Source organism: Panulirus ornatus, chromosome 69, assembly GCF_036320965.1.
Source record: "Panulirus ornatus isolate Po-2019 chromosome 69, ASM3632096v1, whole genome shotgun sequence".
Lineage (NCBI taxonomy): Eukaryota > Metazoa > Arthropoda > Malacostraca > Decapoda > Palinuridae > Panulirus > Panulirus ornatus.
Window position 1 is genome coordinate 15,837,520 of NC_092292.1, and position 21,476 is coordinate 15,858,995.

Genomic DNA, 21,476 nt, shown 5'->3' on the forward strand with positions numbered 1-21,476 from the left:
TGGTTTTAAAAACTTTCCAACTTGGCGTCATCTGCGAATTATTTTTTTTTGGGGGGACACCTTACAACAGGAGTCCCCGTTATGAGTTGTCATTCATACGCGTTCTAAAGAGAACCAGTCCCCCCCCAAGACGGATCCTATCGGCAAAACACTTTTGACGCGTCTAGACCATTCCAATGTTGGATTTGTTCATCAGTAATTAATATTATTATTATTTTTACGAGTGATTTATGATGCGGGACGTGGTGGAAGCTTAAGATATCAGTACTAATGAAAGACGTCACTTGGTCTTGCCTTCGCCATACACCTTAGTTGGATCAGAAAAGAAGTGAGACGTAAGATTTGCGTGACTCAGGTTCTTTGAGAGCCAGGTTCTTTGAGAGCCAGGTTCTTTGAGAGCCAGGTTCTTTGAGAGCCAGGTTCTTTGAGAGCCAGGTTCTTTGAGAGCCAGGTTCTTTGAGAGCCAGGGGTGAGAGTCGCTGATTAAAATGGGTCTCCTCTGGCTCATGTTTACACTGTGTCTTAAGGTATTTCAAACGATGTTTTCTTTTTTTTTTCCCCAAGTGTACCAACTTCGAACTTGAAGTTAGCTGGACAATAATTTTTCGGGTCTGGAATCGTATGACCTGCTTACGATCTCTCTCTCTCTCTCTCTCTCTCTCTCTCTCTCTCTCTCTCTCTCTCTCTCATTAGACCGTATTAGAGTGGACAGTTAGGCAATTTTCCTGGACGTTATAAACGTTTTCCCCGGGGGGGCGGGGGGAAAAAGTCGAGAATATGAACTTGAGACCTTATTGATGAGATGGCTCGGAAATAGGAAGGAATAAGCCATCCACGAACCTTAGATATGGTTGTAACAACCTGGTAAACACAGCTGTGATTTCATGATGATGATAATAATAATAATAATGATAATAATAATGATAATAATAATAATAGTAATAATAATTATAATATAATGGCGTATTTATCCATCGTATTCTGTACAGAATAGGGTCTACAAACAAATAAATTTCTTTACTGTTTCTTGTGTTGATTTAATAGTGACTAAGACTTTCTGTATGTACAGTGAAATGGGTAGTGTGTGTGTGTGTGTGTGTGTGTGTGTGTGTGTGTGTGTGTGTGTGTGTGTGTGCAGACTCCTGTATAAACATTTTAGTTGATTTTGAGGAAATTTGACGGCATTCCTTTAGGTCTAGAGAGGCATTGTTCCCCACTGGGAGTAACACATCCTTCCCTTTTGTGCTATACGGGGAGCGTGCCGCAAGGGGTCAGCATTCCAAGGTCGATAGATGGATGTATAAGGAGACAGATCAGGCGGATAGATAGATAGGTGGCCAATGGCTCGGTGAAGCGTCACAAGTTGTGGAAGTTCGGCTCAGCTTGACGGTAGGTTTTTGTGTTTTTATGAAGTTCCTTTCGTCCGGCTACTTGTTGGAGGGCATCATCTGCATAAACGTTAGAAAGCCAGCCATCTGGAAGTGTCATCATTATTTCCCTCCTGCAGCAGACGACGACGAAGTCGTCTCCACTGTCCACCACCATCTGGCTATGGCGATGGCCTCCTCGAAGATGAAGAACCTCCCCCCCAAAAAAAGAAACTAACTTTAAAGTTTTATCGTCTTTTTTTCTCTTTCTTTCTTTCTTCTGTCGTGGGGTTGAAAGTGAGATGAGTGGAAGCTGGCTGTGCCTCTCCCAAGTGGTGGGAAGTTGTGGAAGATCTCTCAACCTCCACCCCAACCTCCTCCCACAGGGTAACCCAGTGGTCACGACCCCCAGGTCACTAGTGACCCGTGTGTCAGGGAACTCTGTTATTCACCTTGTATAGTGGAGGAGGAGGAGGAGGGAGGTACCTTTTTTCACGAAGGGGCTGGAACAACACCACCCCCCTTTTTTTTTCTTTTTTACCTGACGAAGGTTTGTGCTCTGTGAAGAGACCCACTTTGTACTCTCAAGACGCCATTATATATATATATATATATATATATATATATATATATATATATATATATATATATATATATATATATATAGATGAGGGAAGAGACGAGTGAAAGGCAAACAAGCGGGTTCCATCCCACGTAAGAGAGGCCTGTGGTCAGGTAGTCACCCACCCTGAGAACACCAACTCAGTGTGGCAAATAACAGCACAAGAATATATGGATGTGACATTTTGTATTTTGTATGTTTCACTGTGTGTTGTCCAGGTTCTGAGTTAATCGGTAGGAGAAAGCCACTTGAATTCATGTATTATTTTTTTTCATTCGACGTGGCCATATTGCTTCTTGGTCGAAATTTACATCTGCGACGACGGAAATGGGTTTTTTTTTTTGTGCTCCTCCCCACCGCACCTCCTCCTTCAGGCTGAACGGCATCGTCAGTACAGTTACTTCGACTTTATCTTCGACTACGTCCGCTGCGCGCCGTGGGCGAGTCTTTTTCCACCATCCCGTCCCATTCCCCAGCCCTCTGTTCATTTCTGTCACGGTAACGGGATGAAACAAGACGTGTCTTGCCGTATCTGACGATTCCCGACACAGAAACACAATTAGAAAAAAAAAAAAAAAAGAGGGTGGGGGGCTGGGTGGATCAACGGCCGGAAAATCATACTTACCCAAGCAGTGTGTCCCGTTAGGTACAGTTTTCTCTAGCGAGCGCATCAGAGAAAATGTAAAATGTACCGTAATCTTTATGACAAACTTAAGTAAAATGAGTGTGCCTCGCCCCAAGACGTGGATCTGTCTGTACCAGTTTACATAGCATTACCGAATTTACCGCAAGGTTTCTGAAGTTGGTGAAATATTAAGATCGTGATTTAATATAGATATTTTTTTATTTTTTTAAAAATCTTGTCAGACTGGCATTTTGATAAATCGTTTCGCCCCAAGTCAGACTTTTCACATTGGAGATTTTTTCATGTTTTACAGACTTATTTTTCATTGATTTTCTATATGCGTACACATATATGCACACTCGTACACACATACATATATAATCCATGCATGCATAAGATACATATATACGTACATACAACGCGTGTACGACTCTCTCCCGGTAGCAAACAAGCAGTAATCACATACATAGATGAAATCACCTTAGGCGAATTCCAGGAAGGATGTGTGTGCATGTTCGGTCCGCTGATAATTTTCCAGCCCAGAGCTTCCAGGAGCCGCTCCTGGAGGAGTGTGTGACTGGGGGAGTGTGTGACTGGGGAGTGTGTGATTGGAGGAGTGTGTGACTGGGGGAGTGTGTGATTGGAGGAGTGTGTGACTGGGGGAGTTTGTAGTCACCAATACGAGAGGGGGGGGGGGGGAGGGACTGCTTGTGCTGGTGTTACTGGTGACGTCATGTAACAGGCGAGTGGAGTGACGATGATGTCTTGCTGTGTGGATCTGTTGTGTTACCACTGCTGTAAAGACGACGTTACGACCCTTGAGCACGACGGTGCGACCCTTGAGTACGACGTTACGACCCTTGAGCACGACGGTATGACCCTTGAGTACGACGTTACGACCCTCGAGCGCGACGGTACGACCCTTGAGCACGACGGTATGACCCTTGAGCACGACGTTACGACCCTTGAGCACGACGGTACGACCCTTGAGTACGACGTTACGACCCTTGAGCACGACGTTACGACCCTTGAGCACGACGTTACGACCCTTGAGCACGACGGTACGACCCTTGAGTACGACGTTACGACCCTTGAGTACGACGGTACGACCCTTGAGCACGACGGTACGACCCTTGAGCACGACGGTACGACCCTTGAGCACGACGGTACGACCCTTGAGCACGACGGTACGACCCTTGAGCACGACGGTCACGACCCTTGGGTATGTTTGATCTTTGGAGGTGTGTATGTGTGTGTGTGTGTGTGTGTGTGTGTGTGTGTGTGTGTGTGAGAGAGGAATGCTTCCGTTGTACCACTACCAACCTACCTCACCCTCTGGGGTTCGAACCTGTTGACAGAGATGCTGTCGTCCTCAGTATCAGTTATACAGATATAGATACACAAAGAATATTTGCATATACCATGAATATTCTGTGTACTGATTGCCTCATAGACCATCAGGTCTTCTGTTATCTGTCCCTCCCACGTACCGTCCGTCAGGGCAGATACCCCTTGTCATAGACCATCAGGTCTTCTGTTATCTGTCCTTCTCGTATACACCCACGCTCTCGTATACACCCACGCTCCTGAAATCGGGGTGTGGGTGTGGGGTGTGTGTGGGGTGTGGGAGAGGAAACCATTGAAACGAGTAATTGCCGACCGAAATTTACATAGACTTGTCCTCGCCACGTCTTGTGTTAGGGAGACTGTGTCTATGTACAGACCCTCTCTGTCTGTCTGTCTGTCTGTGTCTATGTACAGACCCTCCCTGTCTGTCTGTCTGTCTGTGTCTATGTACAGACCCTCCCTGTCTGTCTGTCTGTCTGTGTCAATGTACAGACCCTCTCTGTCTGTCTGTTTCAATGTACAGACCCTCTTTGTCTGTCTGTGTCTCAAAGACGAACTCAGTGGAGTGCCTCTGTATCTCAAAGATGACGTCAACGTGGTACAGAGACACCCCCCCTCCTCCCCCCCTCTCCCCCCAAGTGATCGCATCGTGTGATGTTTTCGCTACCGGTTTCCTCTCCCAGTGAGAAAACGGGGGGGGGGGCTTGCTCGCTCCATCTTCTTCTTCCCCTCTTCCCCACCCAACGACCCCCGGACGCAGAAGACAGAGAAACTACGCCACAATTAACGTCGCTTGACACTTAAGAACCCGCCACACTTTCTCCATCAACCTAAGGCGGGAAAGACATGTGTGTGTGTGTGTGTGTGTGTGTGTGTGTGTGTGTGTGTGTGTGTGTGTGTGTGTGTGTGTGTGTGTGTTGGCCTCCCTACCCCCCCCCCCCCCCACCCCTTCCCCCGGCAGCCATCTTGGTGGGGCTCTAACTTGCTCCAGTCCTGCTGGGTCATAGGGCTAACGACCTTATGGACTCGTGTGTGTTTCATCTCTCTCTCTCTCTCTCTCTCTCTCTCTCTCACACACACACACACACACGTTTATATAAGAAAGGAGTCGACTGTTTGATAGACAGACTGATAGATAGATAGATAGATAGATCTCGCTGAAGATTCAATGTTTACTATCTCGGCTCTGAGGGCGCCCAGCCTCCTTTTTATTGGCCTGGAGATCAGTGACGTGTCGGAGCATGATTGGTCGCAGCTGTTCATCACGGGTCTTTATAGGTCGAGGGCCGAGTGACGAAGCGGCACGCGAGTGGTCGCAGCTGCATAAGACGGGGCCGTGCCTATTGGTCGAGCGGAGTGTGACGTAGCGGTGCGTGAGTGGTCGCATTCGTGAAGTTAATGGCCTCTGTATTGGTAGAGTTTAGGTAGGCGTTTATTTAAACCCTCATAAAAACCGTTGCCTTTTTAACTTTCAAACCAAAGTTCAACGTAGTTAACGAGGTAGATTTCGTTGAGCAACCTTTTATCTCGGTTCTGAAACATCTGATTTAAAAATAGATTTCTTTAATTTGAAGATTTTGTTGCAAAAAGCATTGGATGGTTCGAGATGATTGTTTACACTGAGTGTGTGTGTGTGTGTGTGTGTGGGTGTGTGTGTGGGTGTGTTTGGGTGTGTGGGTGTGTGGGTGTGTTTCTGTGTGTGTCTGTGTGGGTGTGTGTGTGGGTATGTGTGTGGGTATGTGTGGGTATGTGTGTGTGTGGGTGTGTTTCTGTGTGTGTCTGTGTGTGTGGGTGTGTGGGTGTGTGTGTGGGTATGTGTGGGTGTGTGTGTGTGTGGGTGTGGGTGTGTGTGGATGTGTGTGTGTGTAAGAGGGTGTGTGTGTGTGTCTAAGAGTTATTAAGTTTATATTTGTAAGAGTTATTAAGTTTATATTTGTAAGAGTTATTAAGTTTATATTTGTAAGAGTTAAGTTTATATTTGTAAGAGTTATTAAGTTTATATTTGTAAGAGTTATTAAGTTTATATTTGTAAGAGTTATTAAGTTTATATTTGTAAGAGTTATTAAGTTTATATTTCATTATAAAGATACAGTCTATGTTATTTTGATGAAGCCATGCCCTCACAACAACACGAGAAGGTTTATAGAATGATGTACAAGAACATAATAGATTGATAAATACATTCACTTCAGTGTCATAACACGGTCTGTGTATACATTGTAGTTATACAATATACTTATACATTCTGCATGTTCAGGCCCCGATCACACAAAATCTTTTTCACTCCATCTTTCCACCTCCAATTTGGTCTCCCTCTTCTCCTCGTTCCCTCCACCTCTGACACATATATCCTCTTGGTCAATCTTTCCTCACTCATTCTCTCCATGTGCCCAAACCATTTCAAAACACCCTCTTCTGCTCTCTCAACCACACTCTTTTTATTTCCACACATCTCTCTTACCCTTACGTTACTTACTCGATCAAATGTATATATATATATATATATATATATATATATATATATATATATATATATATATATATATATATATATATATATATATATATATACATATATATATATATATATATATATATATATATATATATATATATATATATATATATATATATATATATATATATATATATATATATATATATATATATATACACGCCCTGGGAGCTTCCTTCATGAATGATGTGTATAAAAATTGTTATAAGAGTCGATAGGGGGTGGGTTGTGCCCCCAAGTTGTTATTAATAGGGTATTAAAGAGAGAGAGAGAGAGAGAGAGAGAGAGAGAGAGAGAGAGAGAGAGAGAGAGAGTCGTTTGGCTGGCAAAAGTTTGTCCCAGACCCGGGACTTGATGTGGCTTTGTTTGAGGATGGGAGGTTTAAGAATGCAAGTCCACTGTGATTGGTTGTCGTCCTAAGCCAATTAGAAGCAAGACGTTGGGGGGGGGGGGGGGGGGGGAGGGGGAGGGGGTGTACCATCTTTTTTTTTTTTAGGGGGTGAGGGTGAAAGGGGGGGGGAGAGGAGGGGGAGATGAAGGGAGAGGGAGAGCAGTGTGGTGGGGGGGCGGGGGGGGAAGCTAGGGAGTATTGTTAGCCAATAGGGAAGCTAGGGAGACTGATTGGGCCAATGGGAGGGGAGAGCGCAGCGAGAGCCACCAGCTCAGCAGCCAATCAGGGTGGGAGATTTACTCTCTGTTAAACTTTTGGGTGAAAAAGGCCATTATTAACGATGGGGATTAATTAGGGGGACGAGAGAGAGAGAGAGAGAGAGAGAGAGAGAGAGAGAGAGAGAGAGAGAGTTCAATTGAGTGTTCAGGTGTGGACGAGTGAACATAACTGTACATTTTCTCCGGAGCTGCTCTGTACATGGAGACCACACTGCACGCTAGAGGGAGACTTGCTCTCTCTCTCTCTCTCTCTCTCTCTCTCTCTCTCTCTCTCTCTCTCTCTCTCTCTCTCTCTCTCTCTCTCTCTATTGTTCTTCGAAGAACTTGACAAAGGACGAGTTCCATCATTTGGGAAAAAGGGTTAATTGAGTTTCAAAAGTCATTTTCATTATTCGTCAATGTCCCAATTTTCGGTTCGTCGTGAAATGGCATTTTGGTTTCGACGTGTGTCTGCTGGACATGATGATGACTGATGTCCGACGCTGCTGACTCTCGTCCAACCACAGGTCATCAGTGAGCCAATAAAGATACCTTTACTTTATCGTTATATTTATTGGAGTTCACGTATGACTGTATTGGACTCCTTTATTGATGTTTTTTTTCAGTATTTTATTCATTGTTTCTTCATTTTCTTGTTTGTCTTTACAATCGTATCTCTTGCTTTATTTAGCCGTATTTACTCCTGTGTTTTTTTGCTCTTTATTGTTTAAGCCCATTTTTTTTTTCTTTCTCCCCACCATGGAAGAGAGAAGAGTAAGGCGGGAGTTAATCACATCCAACTCAGACGACTACTCTTCGCTCTTCGTGTTTCATCTGTGATGTTGTGTTTCGAGGGACAATACGGTTGAAATGCCCCTGTTCAGACGAAAGATTTTCTACCATCTAGGTATATTAGTACAGACAGAGGCATACAGTATATATATATATTTTACTTTATTTATTTTTGCTTTGTCGCTGTCTCCCGCGTTTGCGAGGTAGCGCAAAGAAACAGGCGAAAGAATAGCCCAACCCACCCACATACACATGTATATACATACACGTCCACACACGCAAATATACATACCTATACATCTCAACGTATACATATATATACACACACAGACGTATACATATATACACATGTACATAATTCATACTGTCTGCCTTTATTCATTCCCATCGCCACCCCGCCACACATGAAATGACAACACCTTCCCCCCTCATGTGTGCGAGGTAGCGCTAGGAAAAGACAACAAAGGCCACATTCGTTCACACTCAGTCTCTAGCTGTCATGTAATAATGCACCGAAACCACAGCTCCCTTTCCACATCCAGGCCCCACAGAACTTTCCATGGTTTACCCCAGACGTTTCACAAGCCCTGGTTCAATCCATTGACAGCACGTCGACCCTGGTATACCACATCGTTCCAATTCACTCTGTTCCTTGCACGCCTTTCACCCTCCTGTATATTCAGGCCCCGATTGGTCAAAATCTTTTTCACTCCATCTTTCCACCTCCAATTTGGTCTCCCACTTCTCCTCGTTCCCTCCACCTCTGACACATATATCCTCTTGGTCAATCTTTCCTCACTCATTCTCTCCATGTGACCAAACCATTTCAAAACACCCTCTTCTGCTCTCTCAACCACACTCTTTTTTATTACCTCACATCTCTCTTACCCTTTCATTACTTACTCGATCAAACCACCTCACACCACACATTGTCCTCAAACATTTCATTTCCAGCACATCCATCCTCCTGCGCACAACTCTATCCATAGCCCACGCCTCGCAACCATACAACATTGTTGGAACCACTATTCCTTCAAACATACCCATATATATATATATATATATATATATATATATATATATATATATATATATATATATATATATATATATATATATATTTTCCCTGGGGATAGGGGAGAAAGAATACTTCCCACGTATTCCTTGCGTGTCGTAGAAGGCGACTAAAAGGGGAGGGAGCGGGGGGCTGGAAATCCTCCCCTCTCAATTTTTTTTTTTTTTTTTTTTTTTTTTTAAAGAAGGAACAGAGAAGGGGGCCAGGTGAGGATATTCCCTCAATGGCCCAGTCCTCTGTTCTTAACGCTACCTCGCTAACGCGGGAAATGGCGAATAGTTTGAAAAAAAAAAAAAAAAAAAAATATATATATATATATATATATATATATATATATATATATATATATATATATATATATATATATATGTATGTATGAGGGAGGGAATTAGAAAGAAACAAGACAAAGGAAATTGATAATGAAAGATGCACAAAAGACTACTACTTCCCCCGGCAAAACTTTTCTCAGTTCTGAGAACTGAGACCAGATTTAACCTTGGCCTGAGAGAGAGAGAGAGAGAGAGAGAGAGAGAGAGAGAGAGAGAGAGAGAGAGAGAGAGAGAGAGAGAGAATCTGTTCTGGGGAGGTAAAGGTCTTATATTACTCTCTCTCTCTCTCTCTCTCTCTCTCTCTCTCTCTCTCTCTCTCTCTGTACGAGAACAAGTTTCCACGGACAGATACAGACACACGTACACACACACACACACACACACACACGCACGTGCACCATCTTCACTCCGGTTAACCCAGTGCACGCACACGTGTGTGTGTGTGTGTGTGTGTGTGTGTGTGTGTGTGTGTGTGTTCGCGCTTGCGCGTGTGCACCCACCTTCCTCCTCCTCTTCCCACGCCGGCTGAGCACACGTACGTACATACTGACACGACAAAAGTAATAGGTATATACACGAACCTTTGCTGTACAGTACAGTTCTCTGGCCCTCACACAGCTACCCAGCTGGCCTGGCCCTCCGCAAGCCAGATCTTCACCTATATATATATATATATATATATATATATATATATATATATATATATATATATATATATATGTATTGGAAAGGATCACAATTTTGCGCGTGATCAAGATATTCCTATGAGTCCAAGGGGAAAATGAAACACGAAAAGTTCTCAAGTGCACTTTCGTGTAATAATCACATCATCAGGGGAGACACAAGAGAGAAATATAACAGTCAGTTGATATACATCGAAGAGACGAAGCTAGGACGCCATTTGGTAAACATGTGATTGACCAACGACTCATAGGAATATATATATATATATATATATATATATATATATATATATATATATATATATATATATATATATATATATTTATAACGACCCTTAAAGCTACTGAGCGCCTCTTTAGTCACACCTTAGATTCGCCAAACGTCCCTCCTCTCTAACGACCCCAAGTGTACCAACTGGTAGTTATGGACGGAAACATGTAATCCTCCCATGATTAATTGGAACACCTGGAATGGAATTATTATAATCATTCCATTCCAGGTGTTTCTCTTTTTTCCCCTCGCAACTGGTTCACTCTCGCCATTTCGTGCATTCCCAGCTGGACGACATGGACGAGGGATATGGCTGGAGATGGTTTCCATCTCGAAACAGAAGAGACGTAACTCCACTTGGTATTTGATTCCTTACCTCCATCACGGCTCGTTAAAGCGTGTGTCTGTAAAGGGTTTCGGATCCTCATTACGATTCGGGTCCGGATGATCTGGAGGGGGTTGTTATTCCATGTGTGCCGAGGTGGCGATGGGAATGAATAAAGGCAGACAGTATGAATTATGTACATGTGTATATATGTATATGTCTGTGTGTGTATGTATATATGTATACATTGAGATGTATAGGTATGTATATTTGCGTGTGCGGACGTGTATGTATATACATGTGTATGTAGGTGGGTTGGGCCATTTCTTTCGTCTGTTTCCTTGCGCTACCTCGCTAACGCGGGAGACAGCGACAAAGCAAAATAAGATAAATATAAACAAATATATATATATATATATATATATATATATATATATATATATATATATATATATATATATATATATATATATATATATACGCTGCCTGTGGCATTCAAATTCTCGACTCAAAGTGTCCCCATGCGTCGATAGAGCGAGTGTTCTCGCCTTTATACACGGAGACGTAAAGCGTTGCGCGCTATCAATAGAGCGGAACTCTCGCTATTTTTCCCCTGGTCTCTCAAACACACCACTCTAAGCGCCCCGGGTAGGTGTGTGTGTGTTTTTTTTTTTTTTCTTTTCCTTCTTCTTAGTGCCACAGAACCGCTGGCGAGTTCGGTACGTTATATTTCGCGTGGCTCTGGGTAAGGCAAGAGGATTTGATGACATCTCGTAAAAGTCGCCTTTGCTGCGCAGGGTAAACATGGGGAATATCAGTGTCCCCCCATCTCCTCCTGCTGGGGTACACGTAGAACTCTGGGGTGGAAATACACCCAAACCCTCTGAATTTACAGGCAGGAAATATATACAACGAGGACATATATACGATGAGGCTTTGATAGGAGGGTAAGGAGAGTTCGTATATCCTATTCTTAGCGAAGTTGTGATAGAAAAATAAAAGAAGGTCCTTCTAAATCTAGGGAGCTTAGTCTTCGTCAGGCAGGTGTTCTCCTTGATCAGTGGCCCTATTGGGATCCGCAGGTTGGTAGGAGGCCCTAGTGCAGCGCCCCACACATGCTTGATTGCACTATATTGTCTCGTGCCATGAAGTCGTACTCTCGTACTTGCGTTAAACATTTCTGCAAATTCAGTTATAAACGTCGAGAATTACTTTGTATCTGTGACATTATCTCTCACAAACCCAGTGCAGGAATCTGTCTTTACCAAGATGAAAACAATGTTTGAAAGAGACGTCAGTGTTTTTGATACAGGGGGAAGTGGGTGAGAGAGAGAGAGAGAGAGAGAGAGAGAGAGAGAGAGAGAGAGAGAGAGAGAGAGAGAGAGAGAGAGAAACTTGCTGTTTGTAGATGACGCTGTTAATTGGCGGAAAAGCAGTAGGGAAACATGGAGAGATATCTTGATGTGGTCTGTAAAAGAGAGAGTGTTTGTGAGAGAGAAGAGAAAGAGACAGGAGAAAGTAGGGACTCAATGCTAACCAGAACAAATATGGATGAATCCAAAGGGAATAGATTAAAGGCCTCGTTTTCTTTCCCGTTCTTGACAAAGGGTTGATGGTTTCCTGTTGGGTCCGCAGGTGGTGTGGAGGGTCGTTGGCGTCCGTGATTGCGACGGTGTTCGTGTTTGGAGGATGCGAGTCCTCTCCCCTTGATGTGGAACCGCCATTACCCGGCCTGGACTTACCGGCAGGACCCCGCCCCTGGCCGGAGCCATACTCACTCTCGTGGGTGCGGGAGGCCAGGTCGGCGACGCCCGTGCCTATCCAGTTCAGCGAGTCTAGCGACGTGGGCGCCCGTATCCTGACGCATGTGGCTAATTATGGCATCAACCAGACCCGCTACCTCACTAAGGTCAAGGAGCCGCAACTCTTCCAGCAAGGTCAGTGGTCTGTGACCTAAAGAAAACCTCTTGATCTCAGGATCTTTTCGCTTAACTTCTCTACTCTAGCCTTCCCTCTCTCGTTCTTATGCCATAGGACAGTGTATTAGCAGTACTACTCTAGGCTAAGTATTCTATAAGTATTAATCTTGGTCTGTATCATCTATTCAGCTGATCTAGCCTGTATAGCACTGACCTCGGGTGACCTCGAATGACCTATTTTTTTCACACCGTGTGTCCAACAGGTTATCACCTCAAGCATGGTCACCCGGGGCTCTACCTGGCGGCCTTCAACAAGCAGAAGAAGAAGAGCAAAGACTTGGCCACCTTCGGCTACGCCTCGCTCAAGGCCTCGGAACTCCTCTCCAACCAGTGAGTGACGATAGATAGATATGAATAGATAGATAAGAGAAATCGTGTCTGACGAAATTTTTTCCCCGTTCGTCTGCGTCTTTGCCAGACAGACGGACAGACATTCAAGTAGAGAAACGATGAATAAAAGTAATACATCACGAGTAAGTTGCGATATGAGACACTGTGATGAGTTCAGGAAAGAGAGACCGATAGATAGAAACGAATCGATAGATAGTATGCACTTCTGTGAGAGCGGCAGGTCCTCCTCTTACCTTCGCCATCCTTCCCCCCGACAGGTTCCTCCTGACGCGGCAGCAAGCGCTCTTCGGGTTGGAGCAGGTCTCCCTGCGGAACACGGCCCTCTATCCACGAGTGCCCCGTGAAAGCCGAGGAGGCGACCTACCTCCCCTGTCCAGCGTACTCCATCATGTACCGTACTTTGGATGGCACCTGCAACAACCAGGACAATCCTGAGTGGGGCGCAGCCTTCAGGCCCTTCGCTCGCTTCCTCCCCCGGACTACAGGTGTGGAGATCGAGGGATGTAAACGTTTTCCCCCGTCACTCGAAGTGTTAGGAAATATCTGTTTTACGCACAATCTGTATGTATATATAGTTTATTCCTCGTTGTTTTAGATCTATATATAGATTTTTTGACATTTAATCTCAGGCTCTTTTTGCTAAACTTCTCACATGTCCTTCCCACTTTCCTAATGTATTTAATCTCAGGCTCTTTTTGCTAAACTTCTCTCGCGTGTCCTTCCCACTTCCTAATGTATTTAATCTCAGGCTCTTTTTGCTAAACTTCTCTCACATGTCCTTCCCACTTCCCTAATGTTTCCCTCATTTGCCCTAAGATCACAGAGGGTATGGACTTGTTATCTCTACTTACTTTAGTCATACGAACTCACAAAGAGGTACCATAAGATAATTTTCGTCCTCTTAATCTAAATCATCAAATTTTTTACGCATTGAGGAAACTCGTGAGTTAGTTGATTTAGAAGACGAATATAGATCCTATCAAAGACTTAAGACTCCTTTCAGCCATAGTCCTCTGCATGTCTGCCAAACATTTATACACAGTTCGTGATTTGATGGATTTTCAGTCTTGAAATGATTCAGCTAAGCTTCAGGTTACCGACGGAATGTATTAGATTATCATTAATCCCATAAGATTAATCATTAATCCTGTGTGTCCATAGCTTTGCACTGCTCTGCACCGTTTTCTGTGGGATTATGTGACTTATTCCTCCCCTCCCTTGGACTACCTCACCCATACGTCGGTTCAGAGGTACTGAAGTGGTTGATTCTCTCTCTCTCTCTCTCTCTCTCTCTCTCTCTCTCTCTCTCTCTCTCTCTCTCTCTCTCTCACTCCTTTCCCTCCCACAGTGACGGCATCGAGAGCCTGAGGAAGAGCGTGGTCCGCGGGGAGTTGCCGAACGCCCGGAAGACCAGCGATACGGTGCACAGGCCCCTCAATCGTCCCTCATACAAGATCACCATGATGGTCATGCAGTGGGGCCAGTTCCTCGACCATGACCTGACTGGTGAGTGTGTCTGCCTGGCGAGCGTGTGTTGTCTGCCTGGGTGAGGGTACATACAGACTGTCTGTGGTGACTTCTTGAGTGTATACATGAGGTCAGTTCTGGCCAACAGTCGTGCAAACACTTTAACCTGTTGACTGTCTGGTCTTGTGTTTGCAGCGACGGCCCAGTCGCGGGGGTTCAACCACAGCGTCCCCAAGTGTTGCAACGAGCACGATGGAACCCCTCTGCCGGAGGCCTTCAGGGTGAGTACCTCCTGACGAAGGCGCACCAGCAGATCACAACCTCATCATCAGTAGACTATTCATGAGTAGATAGGTCGCTAATTGTCTTAATCATTGTCTGCTTGATCATATAAATCCTTCATATATAAGAATTATACACTTAATCATCAGATGTCGAGACTGAAAATGAATTATCTCATCACTACGTACGTATATGGTATAGTACATAACATTATCTTCCCTTCATGGTTGAGGAACCACTCCCCCGACCTGGTCTGTGTTAACCACCTCCTACGACTGGCTTAAACTAGCTACAACACCCACCCCCGCCCCGCCCCCTCCTAAAATTGGCCCTATGCTAACTGATTTTTCTATATCGTCCCCTTATTTTCCCCCAGCACCCTGACTGCCTGCCCATCACCATTCCCAGCAACGACCCCTTTTACTCACAGTGGAACCACACCTGCATGGAGTTCGTCCGCTCCTCGCCAGCACCCAGACCCAACTGTGCCCTCGGCCCTCGCGACCAGATCAACCAGGTAAGGTGAGGACAGACTCTCGTCGACCAGGTAGTGGGGGAAACTTGTCTACAAGGTAGGAGGAAGACGTGTCGACCAGGTAGTAGGTAGGGCGTGTGATAAAGGGGACGAGGAACTAGTGGACCAGGTAGTGTACTCTTCGACCATATGATGGGGGACTTGTCGACCAAGTAATGGAGACTTGTCGACCGAGTGGTAGACACCTATTGAGTACACCCAGCTCCATTATTAGTCTTGGTAAACTGACGTATGTAGGTACGCAAGTAATATATTCTGATGATATAGCATTTGTGTGAGTATCTTGTAAACAAGGACATGTTATATATATATATATATATATATATATATATATATATATATATATATATATATATATATATGTGTGTGTGTGTGTGTGTGTGTAGCAGTATTTGTACATTGAGTGAGGAGGAATTTATGCTACATTTTGAGGGCGAATGTCATTACCTTTCTTCTGAGGTAGACTTGAAATTTAGATGATTTTGATTCGACGTCCTTGGAAGAGGGAGTGTCGCAATAGGCTGTCCCTGGCATGTCGGTGATGATGTCATTGATGACGTATCTTGGCAGTGATGTCATCAATGTCAACCGTGGTGTCTCTTCGCAGGTGACGTCCTTCCTGGACGCCTCCAACGTGTACGGCTCCGACGATCAAGAGATGGCCCAGCTGAGGCTCTGGGAGGACGGTACGTACCTTATTAGTGAGGGGTGTAGCTGGACGGTACGTACCATATGAATGAGGGGGTCAGGCTGGACGGTACGTACCATATGAATGAGGGGAGTGGCTGGACGGTACGTACCATATGAATGAGGGGAGTGGCTGGACGGTACGTACCATAGAGGAACAGGATGGGGAAGGGTTGCTAGTGGACCCAAATTGACCATAAAGGGTTATTAGGAATTGGCCATCAGACATCTCAAGCACTCAGACCTCATAACACACAGACACACACACACCCCCTGAGTGGCCGTAGACCTCCGTCCATCAGATAGACCGAGCATTCAGGGTGGCTGGGAGATCAGACACATGGCTGCCGATCAGTTTCTGGGTCCAGCTTCGGCCAGGCCTTCTATCGCTGGAAAGGATGGGGAGATTAGCAGCTGTGACCTGTGTGTGTGTGTGTGTGTGTGTGTGTGTGTGTGTGTGGAGGGGAGAGGGAGGGATAGCCACAGCTGTGTTGAATGGAGGCTGTGAGCCGCGTGCTGTGTCAACGAAGCTGTGGTTGGAGACGGGGGGGAAGGGAGGAGAGAGAGTGAGAGAGTTTGCATACTCTTCTCTCTCTCTCTCTCTCTCTCTCTCTCTCTCTCTCTCTCTCTCTCTCTCTCTCTCTCTCTCTCTCTCATTGCCCCCACGGCTCTGACCCCACTCTCTCTCTTTCTCTCTCTCTCTCGTTCTCCCTACTCGGGAGGGTACGGGAGGAGGGGCGTACGATGTACCCACAGGGATGCTGAAGTACAAGCCGGTCAGGTTCCGGAAGCCCTTGCTGCCGCCCCTCTACCACTACGAGGAAGGCGAGTGTCGCGAGAACTCCCGCAACCTGCATTGCTTCCAGGCCGGCGACGTCAGGGTCAACGAACAGCCAGGTCAGTCGTTGAACGCCCAGGGAGGAGTAAGAGTCGGGTTAATAGAAGGTTACTCGTTGAACATCCAGGGTGAGTTGAGTAATGCATTAGTCATATATATATATATATATATATAGGAAAAGAGGAAAGTGATTGGTTCTCAGTTAATGTAGGTTTGCGGCAGGGGTGTGTAATGTCTCCATGGTTGTTTAATTTGTTTATGGATGGGGTTGTTAGGGAGGTGAATGCAAGAGTTTTGGAAAGAGGGGCAAGTATGAAGTCTGTTGTGGATGAAAGAGCTTGGGAAGTGAGTCAGTTGTTGTTCGCTGATGATACAGCGCTGGTGGCTGATTCATGTGAGAAACTGCAGAAGCTGGTGACTGAGTTTGGTAAAGTTTGTGAAAGAAGAAAGTTAAGAGTAAATGTGAATAAGAGCAAGGTTATTAGGTACAGTAGGGTTGAGGGTCAAGTCAATTGGGAGGTAAGGTTGAATGGAGAAAAACTGGAGGAAGTAAAGTGTTTTAGATATCTGGGAGTGGATCTGTCAGCGGATGGAACCATGGAAGCGGAAGTGGATCATAGGGTGGGGGAGGGGGCGAAAATTCTGGGAGCCTTGAAGAATGTGTGGAAGTCGAGAACATTATCTCGGAAAGTACAAATGGGTATGTTTGAAGGAATAGTGGTTCCAACAATGTTGTATGGTTGCGAGGCGTGGGCTATGGATAGAGTTGTGCACAGGAGGATGGATGTGCTGGAAATGAGATGTTTGAGGACAATGTGTGGTGTGAGGTGGTTTGATCGAATAAGTAATGTAAGGGTAAGAGAGATGTGTGGAAATAAAAAGAGCGTGGTTGAGAGAGCAGAAGAGGGTGTTTTGAAATGGTTTGGTCACATGGAGAGAATGAGTGAGGAAAGATTGACCAAGAGGATATATGTGTCGGAGGTGGAGGGAACGAGGAGAAGTGGGAGACCAAATTGGAGGTGGAAAGATGGAGTGAAAAAGATTTTGTGTGATCGGGGCCTGAACATGCAAATGGGTGAAAGGAGGGCAATGAATAGAGTGAATTGGATCGATGTGGTATACCGTGGTTGATGTGCTGTCAGTGGATTGAATCAGGGCATGTGAAGCGTCTGGGGTAAACCATGGAAAGCTGTGTAGGTATGTATATTTGCGTGTGTGGACGTATGTATATACATGTGTATGGGGGTGGGTTGGGCCATTTCTTTCGTCTGTTTCCTTGCGCTACCTCGCAAACGCGGGAGACAGCGACAAAGCAAAAAAAAAAAGAAAAATATATATATACACTGCATACTTGCCCCTCTTCTCAAAACTCTTGCATTCACCTCCCTAACAACCCCATCCATAAACAAATTAAACAACCATTGAGACATCGCACACCCCTGCCGCAAACCTACATTCACTGAGAACCTATCACTTTCCTCTCTTCCTACACGTACACATGCCTTACATCCTCGATAAAAACTTTTCACTGCCTCTAACAACTTACCTCCCACACCGTATATTGTTAATACCTTCCACAGAGCATCTCTATCAACTCGATCATATGCCTTCTCCAGATCCATAAATGCTACATACAAATCCATTTGCTTTTCTAAGTATTTCTCACATACATTCTTCAAAGCAAACACCTGATCCACACATCCTCTACCACTTCTGAAACCACACTGCTCTTCCCCAATCTGATGCTCTGTACATGCCTTCACCCTCTCAATCAATACCCTCCCATATAACTTACCAGGAATACTCAACAAACTTATACCTCTGTAATTTGAGCACTCACTCTTATCCCCTTTGCCTTTGTACAATGGCACTATGCACGCATTCCGCCAATCCTCAGGCACCTCACCATGAGTCATACATACATTAAATAACCTTACCAACCAGTCAACAATACAGTCACCCCCTTTTTTAATAAATTCCACTGCAATACCATCCAAACCTGCTGCCTTGCCGGCTTTCATCTTCCGTAAAGCTTTTATCCCTGGGGATAGAGGGAGAAAGAATACTTCCCACGCATTCCTCACGTGTCGTAGAAGTCTAGAAACCCTCCCCTCCTTGTATTTTAACTTTCTAAAAGGGGAAACATATATATATATATATATATATATATATATATATATATATATATATATAGCGATCCCTTGGAGCTCACAGACACACAAAGTAGGGCCCGGGACTGCGATGGCCCGCCATTGTCTGTCAAGATGGCCAATTAGGAGAGTTAGGCCAAAGAGTTGAGTGTTGGCATCGCTCAAGACGCGCGGATCCCCCTCCCGCGGGACCACAGGTAAACGATCTGATACCGGAGCAAATCCTCAATAAATTGGAGGGCTGAGGCATTAAGGATGATGGGCCGTCTTGATTGCCCGCCCTTACCGACGCTCCTGGGAGCTAGGGTCGTTGGGGGGGAGGAGTGGCTGAAATAACAGCGAAACAAAAGCAAAGTTGAAATGCGCGCGCGCCGTATCTCTCTCTCTCTCTCTCTCTCTCTCTCTCTCTCTCTCTCTCTCTCTCTCTCTCTCCTTTCCTCCACGTCTCTCCTTGTTTTCTAACGTTTTCTTTATCTTTCCCATTTTACTTCCTCCCCCTCAGGGAGACATCGTTGACTCATTTTGCCCCTTATCTTCTTCCCTTTTTCGGTCTTGGTGCGTAGGTGGTGGCCGCCGAAGTTTGGCTATTAAGGGAGTTTATAAAAGTTTGGGTTTGGGGAGTAAACGAGGCGAATCCGTTCGTCTCCCCGGCCATAATTGCGAGGGAAGGAAAACATTCCCTCGAACTCGGGGAGTAAAGCGGCCCATAATAGCCTAGTATGGCGGGCGGGGCAGCGCTTTCAAGTCTTTCCTGGTCTGGGCTAACCACTTCCTCGAAGCATCAGCGGTGTAGTGTTGTCATCAATAAGTAGCCTCTTGAAATAGCCCGAAAGAGTATACGAAACGATTCCCCGCAGTTTGGCATGGTATTTTGTCGTCAAGAATCCACAAGGAATGGTATATTTTTCAGGAAATGTTGTTTCGCCTAATTTTTTTTTCGATCTGAAATGATGTTTGGTGTGTCCTCGTCTGTCAGTACTTAGTACGGGATTAAGTTATTATTGCATCGAGTTAACAAATTTTTATAGGTAGTGAAAGGATATATATATATATATATATATATATATATATATATATATATATATATATATATATATATATATATATATATATATATATATATATGATGCTTTCCTTACATGTATTTAATGGGTACCTTTTAGAAATCTAGCATCAGTAAGTTTACTTTCTGGTTTATTATAAATAGATGTATTGTTACTTCTTTAAAGTTTAAGTATTTTGTAAGAATGAAAGAATTTAAGCCAATTATTTAGGAGTTTTACATAAAATATGTTAACATTAAATACGTGATTAAATATAATTGCTCTTACTAATTCCATCCCAGGCTTGTTAAAACAAAGCAACAAGTAAATAGGTATCGATATACATTTGTTTGCATATAATGCATATAGCTACGGACCTGTCAACCATGTATTTACGTATATATTGAAACCTTATATTGAAATGTTTTATATTCTTCTATATACGCAAGATACCCCTCAAAACACTCCTATTTTCTATATCTCACCCCTAACTAAAGAAATAGAAAACATTTCATTTATTCCTTGCGACTGATCCTTATTTCCCCGCACTCAAGGGTCATGTTGTCATCCCTCTCCTCCAGCCCTCACCAGCATGCACACCATCTGGCTACGGGAGCACAACCGCCTGGTGACCCAGCTGGCCGAGGTCAACCCACACTGGAATGACGACAAGCTCTTCTTCGAGGCGCGCAGGATCGTGGGTTCCGAGATGCAGAGGATCACCTACGGCGAGTGGCTGCCCGTCGTGCTCGGTCAGTGTTAGAGAGAGAGAGAGAGAGAGAGAGAGAGAGAGAGAGAGAGAGAGAGAGAGAGAGAGAGAGAGAGAGAGAGAGAGATATGGCAAGATATAATGGATGTGGAAGACTGTCTGTCGTTATTGTTGTTGTTATTATTATTATTATTATTATTTATTATTATTATTATTATTATTATTATTAAATAAATATAATTAGTGGTAAAAGTAGACATTCCTACTCACTTTCCAATAGACCACTACTAAACCCTGAAGGCGTTCATTCATACATATTCTTGTTCTTCATGTGTCTGAGGTGGAATTAAATCCTTTATTACCTGTGATTGGATATGAATAAGTTTGGATACCTGTTATCATTAAAAACGATGATTAAGTTAGTCTGTCATTTGAGTTCATTAGCTTCCCGTTATGAGCGTACGAAGCCCTTTATCCCTTGATTACAAAATTGAAGCATTGAGACCTTCAGGGACTTCAGGGGAAGGGAAGGGAAAGCATGTATGTTAGAGTCAAACCCACGACCCTGAAGCGTTCAGGTTCCCCCTGAATGTGGCCAGTCATGCATTAAGTCCTCCTGACGAAGATGTAAGATGATAGTGTGTGTGTGTGACGAAGATATGGTGGTGTGTGGTGGTGGTAGTGTGTGTGTGTGACGAAGATATAAGATGGTGGTGTGTGGTGGTGGTAGTGTGTGTGTGTGACGAAGATATAAGATGGTGGTGTGTGGTGGTGGTAGTGTGTGTGTGTGACGAAGATATAAGATAGTGTTGTGTGGTGATGGTAGTGTGTGTGTG

The 21,476-nt window shown here is 44.5% G+C and overlaps 1 protein-coding gene across 1 annotated transcript in view; it reads left to right on the top strand.

Moving 5' to 3' along the window:
- LOC139747600 (salivary peroxidase/catechol oxidase-like) overlaps nucleotides 1-21,476 on the top strand; it is a 53,439-nt gene that overhangs the window by 20,042 nt on the left and 11,921 nt on the right. The window contains 10 exon segments of the mRNA XM_071660073.1: nucleotides 12,235-12,536; nucleotides 12,782-12,908; nucleotides 13,187-13,256; nucleotides 13,258-13,403; nucleotides 14,266-14,435; nucleotides 14,592-14,677; nucleotides 15,055-15,195; nucleotides 15,821-15,899; nucleotides 16,657-16,797; nucleotides 20,513-20,683. Coding sequence (XP_071516174.1) covers nucleotides 12,235-12,536; nucleotides 12,782-12,908; nucleotides 13,187-13,256; nucleotides 13,258-13,403; nucleotides 14,266-14,435; nucleotides 14,592-14,677; nucleotides 15,055-15,195; nucleotides 15,821-15,899; nucleotides 16,657-16,797; nucleotides 20,513-20,683 — 1,433 coding nt within the window.